Consider the following 10,993-nt stretch of genomic DNA (forward strand, 5'->3'; position numbering starts at 1 on the left):
TATTGAGGATTGTGTAGATTTACTCAAACACTTTGAGGAAGTGTTAGTGACTTTTGATCACAGATCTGCGAATAAAGTAGCCCATGCCCTAGCACAGGCTGCTTATTCTATGCCAGATTTTATGGAGTGGTGTAATGTAGCTCCAGACTTTATTTGTAACCTTATTGCTGAAGATTATTAATGCAAGTTCGACCTTTTCAAAAAAAAAAAAAGGAAAAGGAAAAAAAAATATATTACCCTAGAACGCCACTTCTTCTGGGACTCGGGGGTGAACCCCGAAGGAAGTGGCGTTCTGTGTCATTTATGAAATTTTTGAATGTCTATGTCAAAAAAAAAAGAATTCTTCATTCAAATATGCTAAAAAAGTCCGGAGCCGAAAATGTGAGTCTAGGTTCAGTTATCTATGTAAAACATTCCTCACAAGGAAGCTCCTGGTCATATGTAAAACTCAATTGAGACATTTGACTTCCCCAAATTTGGCAGCTTCTCAGGGCTAAAGGGGGACAACTACCCTTCTTTCCAAAGACATTGGCCCATTTTGAGCCTCTCAATTGTCATTTAAACAATTTTCACATCTCCTTAATAATCTATAGTACATTAGTACTTGATATAAATTATTTTTCTTGAAATGATAATAGTAGGAAATGATAATACTACTACTAATTATGAACTCAGTCATACTCCATGTTTTATGTAAGAAGTTTTGACCCACATTTTAGCAAAGCTTCTAGTAGTTGAAAAATATGATCCTCATGGTCCCCTGGCAATAATTGTGTTTAGCAAGTCATTCATGATGGATGAAAATTAGGCAAGATGGGTTAGATGTACGCTGCAGGGGCTTTTATAGGAGCCCAACTGTTCTCAGGAATAGGTATTCAACTCCATAATTTGATTTTAATTTGACTAATTAAATTCAAATAGTAAACTTTTTGAGATTAACATTTGAAACTATGTTCTGTGCTTCAAATTTCAAGATTGACTCAACTTGAAAATTCTCTTGAAAAAGAAAAATTATTTTTCATCAAATATATTTGAGAGATGTTTTACTGTGAAATTATGTCAATGAACTTTTTTAAAAGATAAATTTTGGAGCTGTTAAAACTGTTTCCTAAATATTTTTCAAATGATTATATGTCAATTGTCTATCGGTTATTTTCTCATAAAAAACATTGTCAAAAAAATTCGAAAAATCCGATATTCGTCCGAAAAATCCATATCCGTATTCGAAAAAAAACAAATATTATCTATATCCATTAGTCCAATCTCATAAAAACTTCTTTTTCAGTTACCATTAGTCGAAATTTGTTTTTGATGAAAGTAGTCGGAAATTTTAAAAATTCAAGGACTTGAATTCTCAATTTTTACCGTTAAAAAGTTTGCTTTTAATTTTAATATATGACACTTAATTTTGTGAATATATTACTCTTAAAGAAAGGGGTGAGAAGTCAAGAGGAAAAAATATAAAAAAAATTGTGAATATGATCAAGTATACAAGTATACAAAGATAATCAAGTCATGTTTATATTTTTTACTTTTGACATATTTGAATTCGTGAGTTTAGAAGATCAAAAATAAAAATGATCGGTTGAATATATATATTTGTTGTAAAATAGTATTCAAGATGTTGAGTTTGTTATTGATTTATGTGGTCGGCTTGTATATACTTTATTTATTGTGAATAGAAAAGATTATTAGATTATAAAAAGAATATAAAGGGAAACAACTACAGATGTACTTGTTGTACAACATAGATACATACAATTTCTTTATCTTTAACTGCTTTTATTTACTTTGAGCAAAGATCGTATAGGCGTATAGTAAAAAAGAAACGTAACTACAAGATGGATACTATTAGAGTTTCTTATACTACATCACCACCCCTTAGCTTTGTTGACCCAATAGCCTAAAAATAAACCCAGTTGTTGAGTCGTTTCATACATTAAATATACCTAAAACGACATGTCTGTCATGGACAGCCTTGGGTTCTGAAGTGCAAGAAAAAATGAAAAAACAAAAGGAGTAGTGTGATACTGTGGGTCTCGTTCTCCTCCTGCACTTTATTCTGTTCAAATTATATACCTTTGCTGTTCCTCATACATAACCAGGCTACATTTCGACTAGATAAAAAAGAAGAAGAGGACCCCGCTCTCTCTCTCTCTCTCTCCCACTCTCTCTCTCACTCTCCCTCTCTCTCTCTCTCTCCATATATAGGTGTTTGTATGCCTCATTGTCTTGTTGAGTTTCAAGAAACTATTATATATACTTCCACAGTTCCACACATTCAAAAGTGTTTTGTGTCTCACTTTTGTTGATTTTCTTGATTTGTGTCTATCTTCTTGTTTGTTCATAGTGTGATCCTATACAGCCAAGAGAACGTTGCTTTGTGGTTTTGGAAAAACCCAAGATTGTTAGTGTGTGTAATTAGGATTTGAGGACCATTTTAAAAAAGTGTTTGAATTTGAGGCCATTTTCTTGAGTAAAAATTAGTTGGTTTTGGGAAAAACCAACAACTTTGGGGAGTAGGATATAAGAAGACCTGCATGAAGAAGGACCTATACTGAAACAATGAGAGATGTAAATTCCAAGAAAAGCAAGGTGTTTTTAACTTCTTTTTTTTATTATTAGCATATGTGTTTATATGTATATTATAACCTTTGATAATGATTTTTAAGCACCAAAAAAAACATTATGTTCTGTTTGGTTGTTGACTCTGTGTTTGTGTTTGATGAAGCTCTCTTGGTCAAAATCACTTGTTAGAAAGTGGTTTAATATCAAGTGCAAAACTGAGGAATTTCAAGCAGATGATGTAAATAAAGGTGTGTTTTTAATCTTATTATCAGGGTTCTGAAGATTTGGTAGATAATTTTAGTTATTGTTATAATAATGCTTGCTCTACAATTGAATATACCATGTGACCATGTAAAGTCAAAAGTTCATTGAATTCTAATTCTAAGTGTGTCACTGCTACCCTGAGCTTTTTTTCTTGATATCTAGGATTTAATGAAAAAAAATACTCTTCAAAGTGGATCATATGATTCTTCTGTACTAATTTAGCTTTTTAGGATGTTATTTAGTTTATTACTCCTGTCGATGTGATCAAAGAATCAAACTCTGCTCTTGTGTCATCAAATGATAGTTTTGTTTGTTTTAGGTAGTAATGTGGAATGCAGGAGCAGCTTCTCTGAAAGAGAGCCATGTACAATCAAGAAGAGTAAAACAGGTTAGTTTCATTTTCGGATTGATTAGTACCTTCAAGTAAAGATAGTTAATTAGGAAAAAAGAAAGAACAAGATAGTTTGCTTAAAGTTTTGCTAAAATTCCCATCTCCTGCCATGAAACTTATTGTAACTCTTTTCTTTAAGTTGGATGCACAGAAAACTTTAGTAAATCCTCGGCTCACATCCGGAAAGGGAGAGTTGATCTTGATCATCCTCAGGTGATAAATGTGCAGAACTATAGGTCTGTCTATTACAAAGTTGTAAACTTTTATGCAATTCAGCACTTTGCTACTAGCTATTTAATAGTTTTCCTAATTTTTGAACTTTTAAACGGAACAGCATTTTTTCAGCTACGTGGAATGTGGGTGGAAAATCACCATCAAGTAGTATGAACCTAGATGATTGGCTTCTTGCCTCACCTCCTGCAGACATATATGTACTTGGGTATGAGTCTTTGGTTTTAATCTTCACATATGCTTTTGTTAACCTATGTCATTTGATGATCAAGAACCTTTGCTTTATACCCTTGACACTCAGATTTCAAGAAATAGTTCCTCTGAATGCCGGTAATATTTTGGGTGCTGAAGACAATGGTCCTGCTAAAAAATGGCTAGCTCTAATTCGCAAAACCTTAAATAATCGTCCTGGAACAAATGGAGGAAGTGGACGTTATACACCATCTCCTATCATTGATCCTATTGTTGAATTAGATGCTGACTTTGAGGGATCAACCAGGCAAAAGAACTCGTCTTTCTTCCATCGTAGATCATTTCAGACACCTCGTTACTGTAGCAATGACTGCGACTATACAAGCTCACAACCTCAGCTCGATCGAAGATTTAGTGTTTGTGACAGAGTAATGTTTGGCCATAGGCCAAGTAATTATGACCCTAACTTTAGGTGGGGTCAGAGGTCAAGTGATTATTCTTCAAGTCACAGGCCAAGTGACTATTCTTCAAGTCACAGGCCAAGTGATTACTCATCAAGTCGTAGGCCAAGTGATTATTCCTCAGTTCAAAGGTCAAGTGACTATTCTTCAAGCCGCAGAGCAAGCGATTATTCTTGGGGTCAGAGGCCGAGTGACTACTCCAAATGGGGCTCCTCTGATGATGATTATGGGCCGGGAGATTCACCTAGCACTGTTTTATCCTCACCGGTGTTTAATGGAGTGTCTGCACCGGTTGAAGATGGATACTGCTTAGTTGCAAGTAAGCAAATGGTTGGAGTTTTTCTTACAATATGGGTAAGGAGTGATTTAAGGGAGCACGTCAGGAACTTGAAAGTATCCTGTGTTGGTAGAGGATTAATGGGTTATCTAGGAAATAAGGTATGCTTTTTATTGCCTAAAAACATACTTCTTCTTTTCTTTTTATTTAAAACTGAAATTATTCCAATTTTATGTTCAGGGGTCCATCTCAGTGAGCATGATGGTGCATCAAACAAGCTTTTGCTTCATCTGCAGTCATTTGACCTCAGGACAGAAGGAAGGTGATGAGCTAAGGAGGAACTCTGATGTCATGGAGATCCTAAGAAAGACAAGATTTCCACAAGTTCGCGGCGTCTATATTGACAAATCCCCAGAAACAATTCTCCAACATGAGTAAGATTAAAGCATATCAATCAGTCATTAGTTTTTTCTCACAAAAATTAGCATATAATTATATCTCAAAATTATAGCAATTTTACTTCAGTGCTTGAACACCCTCCAGAAGTTTTATTATGTCAATTTTCACCAAATGATATGTAAATATCACTGTAAGAAGCTTAATATGAATATGTCCTGATAAAGAGTACAACAAGCATTCTAACTAGTCTATTTTGACCAGTCGAATCATCTGGCTCGGAGACCTAAATTATCGAATTGCCCTTTCCCACCGAACAGCCAAAGCTCTTGTAGAGATGCAAAACTGGAGAGCTCTGTTAGAGAATGACCAGGCATGCAAACATCTCCGCTCTTGATATATTCTGTATCTTTTGCGAAAATTGTATTTTTACGAGAACAATTATTAAAGTACCTCTTTGTTTTGCAGCTGCGCATAGAGCAGCGTAGGGGGCGAGTTTTTGAGGGTTGGAAGGAAGGTAAAATATACTTCCCTCCTACATACAAGTATTCAAATAACTCGGACAGATACACTGGTGAAAATATGCACCCAAAAGAGAAACGAAGAACCCCTGCATGGTAAGATCTCTTTACAAAAACTTGAGTGTAAGCGGTTACAACTTACAATTAGGTGATTCAAGGCACTAATCTAGTATTTGTTTCCAATTGAGAAGGTGCGATCGAATCTTGTGGTTTGGAGGAGGTCTCCATCAACTTTCTTATGTGCGAGGGGAATCTAGATTCTCTGATCATAGACCAGTTTACAGCATATTTTGGGCTGAAGTTGAGTCTTCAAATAGTGGTTTGAGGAAAAGCACGAGTTGTTCAACCTCTAGGATCGAGGCAGAGGAGCTACTGCCATACTCGAATGGTTACACTGAACTCTGCTTTTTTTGACAGTTTGAGGTGATTCTTGAATTCTGAACGCTTTCATACAGATGCTGGCATTAACCAAGTTAATTGCTTTTCTAAAATTCTCTATTAACTCTGTTTGATTTTTGTTAAAATTCTTGAAGCAGCTAATTTAGCTCAAGAATGCCTCTGCAAGCTTTTGCCAGCTTAGGTGAGTGATCATGCTCAATCTAATGAATGTCCTAATTGGAACATGGTGCATATTTCTGTGCTTTTGGATATTTAGTCATGTATGTCAGGAGTTGTAATAAGTTGCATCATTTTTTTTAATTTTCTTTTTTAACTGTGTATTTTAATATCTTGGTCTTCTACAAAGCCATACCGGCAACACTAGACAGTACACAAAAATGCACCATGAAAGTGGTACGTGGGAGTCCCACGACTCCTGAAAGTCTTTCATAGTGAAATTATGTAACTAATACTTGCACTGTTGCACAAGTAAAATAACTTTTCTCTTGATTATTTGACATGATCTTTTTAAATCTGTTATTTTACTATCTACATAACATCAAGTAACTTGCCACTAACATGTTATTTGCATCTTGCTTCAATTTGGGGACGCCCAGTCCCAGACTTGTTCTTATCTGTTGTCTGGTCCTAGTTGCAGGCTGCTATTGTAGTAAGGTGGCACAGTTTTGAAGGTTGATGGAGACTTTCCAATGTTGTCATAATCAAAAAGTAAGTTCTTTGCTCCTCTGTTGAGCTGATTTTGCAGTGCATTTTGTTTATTTGGCCTAATTTAGTTCTTTCTATGTTCTCTACCAGATAACTCTAACAGAACTGCTAACTTATTCCAAGCTAAAAGAAAATGCATTTAAGCCATTATTTCCGACATAAATTGGAGCATAGACTAACGAAGTCCCACTTTACGGAATCTCAAAGTCCCCTCCAAGTTTTTTAGGTACTTCAACGTTGAACCATCATGAATACAGATGGAATAGAAGCTTACACAACTCTTATTTATGAACTATATTTACTTTGATTACAGGTTGAACTTGACTGACCAGATATTGCCAAGTGGGTAACTGTTGAAGAGTTTATTCAAGATTCTTTTGTGAACTGTACAAAGATAACTGACTGGAAAAGAATGGAGTTTGTAAAAATAATCATTAGGTTTGAGCTTTTTGTTTTAAATGAAGAGAGAAGTGGAGAAGTGATGTGTACACACTCTTTCACTATAGTGGTAAAGAGTTTGAAAATATGATTCTAAGAAGTCCTCTTGTTGTTTCTATATCTGCTGATGATCTACTGTAAAAGCTGGTTCTTGATGACTCACCATCTCCACTGTTTGTCTGCTTTTCATCTTTATTACTGCATATGTATGATGAACAAGAAACCAGAGAAAAAAATACTCCATTGGAGTAGATAGTAAAAGAAGACAGTATTACAGAATTGGCAGTATCTTGGTGGGAAGTCAGAAACATGTTTGTTTTATCTGTTCAACTTATTATCAAATTAGGAACTTTTTGCATGCCAGGGGACTCTGGAAAGAAACAGAGTATATATTTACATACATATAAAAGAGTGGGCTAAGTATTGCAGCCAGTTGTGCCTTCATGTTTGATTAAAGTAACTGTTCTGCTGGTAATCTAGCATTCATAATCTGATACATTATGTTGTAACAGAGAATATAAAAAATTGACATTTTCCATTTGTCAAGGGTTATCAAACAAAATGATCTTCTGGATACATACACAGGATACCATATATTTACATTAACATATGTGATTGTAGCTTGTTCTAGGTTCTTGTTACATGGATTTTAAAGTAAGGGTTGATGTCATAACAAACAACAATAAGGTATAATGTTCTAGGTTCTTGTTACATGGATTTTAAACAAGGGTTCATGTTCCTAACAAACGTGAAACGACTGTTATAACATACTAACCAAGTTAATTAACAACAGTAAAGTATAACGTTCTTTTATGCACGGTTAACTTAACATGCTTAGGGTTAAGGTTTAACATGCCTGTACTCTAGACCTCAGTCCTTTAAACAATTGCTCTAACTTCAAAAATATCAGATTTTGTAAATTTATAGGAATACTATGTTCAAATTTATATACATGTCAGATAAATTTATAAAATTAAAGATCATTAATATAAAATTACAAAGCAGAAGAAAGACAAGAGATAAACATTCTGTGCTTGTGCTCCACTTGACCACCTTGTGATGATTTGACTGAAAAAAGTTTGTCTCCTCTTGTGGTGCTTGTCTTGATATATCCATAAACCAACTGTTACTGTCACTTCTGTGTATCTGTATAGACTATAGGATAAACTAGTTCTTGCTTTAACTGGAAGCTAGATTTAGAGCTTGGTGGTACTACAGAAACATATTAACTATTGAGCTTACTGTTTACAGTTAAAATAGGCTCCTATTAGGCTAGTAGGGTTAAAGAAGTGCCTATTTCAACTTTAAATAGCTACAAAACAAAAGAGGTGATTGGACATTGTTTGTTCACTGTAACAATAGTCCAGTTCTGTACATCAAGAGTTGGGAGGCTTATTTAGCAAAAAAAAAAAAAAAAAAAAGAGTTGGGAGGCTTTATTTGTACTATATCTAATGTATTAACTCCAAATAAATACTCCCTCCGGTTAGAATTCTCTACATATAGGATTCTGCGCAGAAATTAAAAAAAAAATTTAATGAGAGAAAAATAAGAAAAGTGAGTAAAGTGGGAGGATCAATTAATTTTTAATATATATAGTGAATATAGTGAAATAAAATAATGGATATAGTGAAATAAAGTAGTGGATATAAATAAATATAGTTGATTTTTATATCATAAAATTTTACTATATTTGGAACATAAAAAATTGACAAGGACATATCAAAAAGAAAAATGAAGATAAATAAATGGCATAGAAGTAAACTATTTGTGTTCTTCAAAATTTCTTGGGATACCAGAAAGTAGAAAGTACTTGTAATCAAGAGAGTTCGACTCGACTCATGACGTGTAGGTAATTAGGGTGCATATATAATTAATTAGCAAATAAAAAACACTTGTAATAACACTCTGATAAGATCATAAAAATGAGTTGTAAATACGAAACAGATGCAGATCAGTTAAACCTCTTTAAAGTAATACCCTTGGGACCGGGAAAAAATATTATTTTACCGAATTTATTACTTTATCGATATAATAATATTTTATTACTTTATCGATAAAGTAATATTTTATTACTTTACCGAATTTTTATGTTTACGTGGTACAGTATAATATATAATGTACGTATAAAAACTAGAATTAATCACATGCAATGTATTTGATCTAAAATTACTTTTATTATGATTACTTATATCCAAAAACTAGATGCATGCATATTAAAATTGCACCAGATCAGTACATAAAGGTAACATGTGTTGTGTACGTTGTATTGAAACTCAACCATCTAATATTTATTGTAATTCTTAAATAAAAATACATGAAGAGACACCATAATATTAATGATAAGACTTTGTGATTAACTATATAAAATGATAGAATGGTACACTACAGACACATACAATATCAACTTTGTTTTACAGTATACACCAATGTCTTCGCATCATCTAAAAGGAGTGAAAAAATCAGCAATCACAGATAAGATAAGGAGTGCTATTTGTGAATATAAAAAGGAGAATCCAGGTGTAAGCCAGAAAGATTTACAAGCATGGGTACATCAAAAATATGACTTAGATATCAGTCAATCAACTATATCAAACACACTCAAGAGAGCCTCGGAATACTTGTCCGACGAGAGGAAACAAAGTGATGTCAAAAAACACAAATCAGCAAAATATCCAGAGTTAGAGAAAGTTTTGTTTGAGTGGTTTCTTCAAAGGCAAGATAAAGTTAATATGTCTGGAGAAATCATTCAAGAAAAAGGAAAGGAGCTAATGAAGAAAATGTATGGGGAAAGTAATTCCGATTTTAGCTTTTCCAGTGGATGGTTAGAACGTTTCAAGGCAAGATATGGAATCAAATCTTATCGGCGTTTTGGTGAAAGTGGTTCAGTGATGATGGAGAACATTGAAAATGCATTGCCAGGCATCCGATCAAAATTGGATCAATTTCAGTTGAAAGATATTTATAACATGGATGAAACGGGATTATTCTATCGACTTGAAGCTGACCATTCACTAGCTACCAAACAGCTAGAGGGCCGCAAAAAAGATAAAGAGAGAATCACTGTAGTTGTGTGTTGCAACGGTGATGGGTCTGACAAAGTTCCACTTTGGATCATTGGTAAGTACGCCAATCCTAGGTGCTTTAAAAATGTGAATATAAACAATCTTAATTGTGTGTATCGTTTTAACAAGAAGGCTTGGATGACTGGCTTGCTTTTTCAAGAATTTGTTACTTGGTTTGATAGTAAAATGAATGGCAGGAAGGTACTTTTGATTGTTGACAATTGTCATGCTCATCCAAAAATAGTTGAAGGCTTGAGAAATACAGAGTTGTTCTTTCTACCTCCTAACACAACATCTAAGATTCAACCATGCGATGCTGGAATTATTCGAGCATTTAAAGTTCACTATCGGCGTCGTCTATATTCTAGCATGTTGCAAAGTCTTGAAGTTAATGCAACAAATCCTGAAAAAGTTAATATCTTGAATGCTATTAGTTTTGCTAACATGGCTTGGAATATTGATGTGAAAACAACCACAATTGCAAATTGTTTTCGGCATTGCAAGATTCGTTCAGAAGAAAATGATGAACAAGAACTCGGAGAAATAAATGAAGGTGTCGAAGGATTAAATGAAGTTATCTCTAATTTACGATATAGGAATGTGATGGATGTCGAGCATCTCTTAAACTATCCAAACGAGAATGATGCGGTTATGGAATCACCTACGGATGAAGAAATCATTGAGTAGGTAATGAGCACTGATGAAGGGACTGATCCTGAACCCGACGATAGCAATGTCATCCCAAGCGTGTCATCAAAGGAAGCATTTCAAGCACTCACCACTTTGAACAATTACTTGTTACAACACGAGCAAAACATACCAGGAGTTATTTTTGCTTTACATAAAGTCAAGGACGAGATTAATTTTGGCTTTGGTGGAAAGAAGAAACAAGCTACAATAGATTCATATTTTAATAAGAATTAAATTTTGTAATCATATACATTATACAGTATATATATATATATATATATATATATATATATATAATTATGGAATTATTACTTTACATATTACTTGGGCCCTTAATGACTTTCGAATTTTTTATTATCTTATGCTTTTAGCGAGAATATTACTTTACAACATTGGC

The 10,993-nt window shown here is 33.9% G+C and overlaps 2 protein-coding genes across 8 annotated transcripts; both read left to right on the forward strand.

Annotated features, from left to right (window-relative positions):
* The first annotated feature begins 1,732 nt into the window (after nt 1-1,732).
* On the forward strand, nt 1,733-7,164 carry LOC141708900 (type IV inositol polyphosphate 5-phosphatase 7-like). 7 transcript variants are annotated; one of them, XM_074512729.1, is made up of 14 exons: nt 1,733-2,595; nt 2,732-2,816; nt 3,152-3,220; nt 3,363-3,459; nt 3,558-3,662; nt 3,756-4,545; nt 4,625-4,818; nt 5,045-5,153; nt 5,249-5,397; nt 5,493-5,724; nt 5,835-5,881; nt 6,332-6,408; nt 6,496-6,631; nt 6,719-7,164. In XM_074512729.1, exons 1-10 carry the CDS (start codon nt 2,566-2,568, stop codon nt 5,713-5,715), a joined length of 1,851 nt encoding a protein of 616 aa, XP_074368830.1. In that variant the 5' UTR covers nt 1,733-2,565; the 3' UTR covers nt 5,716-5,724; nt 5,835-5,881; nt 6,332-6,408; nt 6,496-6,631; nt 6,719-7,164. The 7 variants fall into 7 exon arrangements, with proteins under 7 accessions (XP_074368830.1, XP_074368829.1, XP_074368828.1 ...); XM_074512728.1 differs by having other exon boundaries at nt 1,734-2,595; nt 6,338-6,408; XM_074512727.1 differs by having other exon boundaries at nt 1,734-2,595; nt 5,838-5,881.
* Nucleotides 7,165-9,210: 2,046 nt separating this feature from the next.
* On the forward strand, nt 9,211-10,593 carry LOC141704567 (CENP-B homolog protein 2-like). Its single transcript, XM_074507795.1, has one exon. It carries the CDS (start codon nt 9,211-9,213, stop codon nt 10,591-10,593), a length of 1,383 nt encoding a protein of 460 aa, XP_074363896.1.
* The last annotated feature ends 400 nt before the right edge of the window (nt 10,594-10,993 follow it).

The sequence above is a fragment of the Apium graveolens genome, chromosome 2, assembly GCF_009905375.1.
Source record: "Apium graveolens cultivar Ventura chromosome 2, ASM990537v1, whole genome shotgun sequence".
NCBI classification, from domain to species: domain Eukaryota; kingdom Viridiplantae; phylum Streptophyta; class Magnoliopsida; order Apiales; family Apiaceae; genus Apium; species Apium graveolens.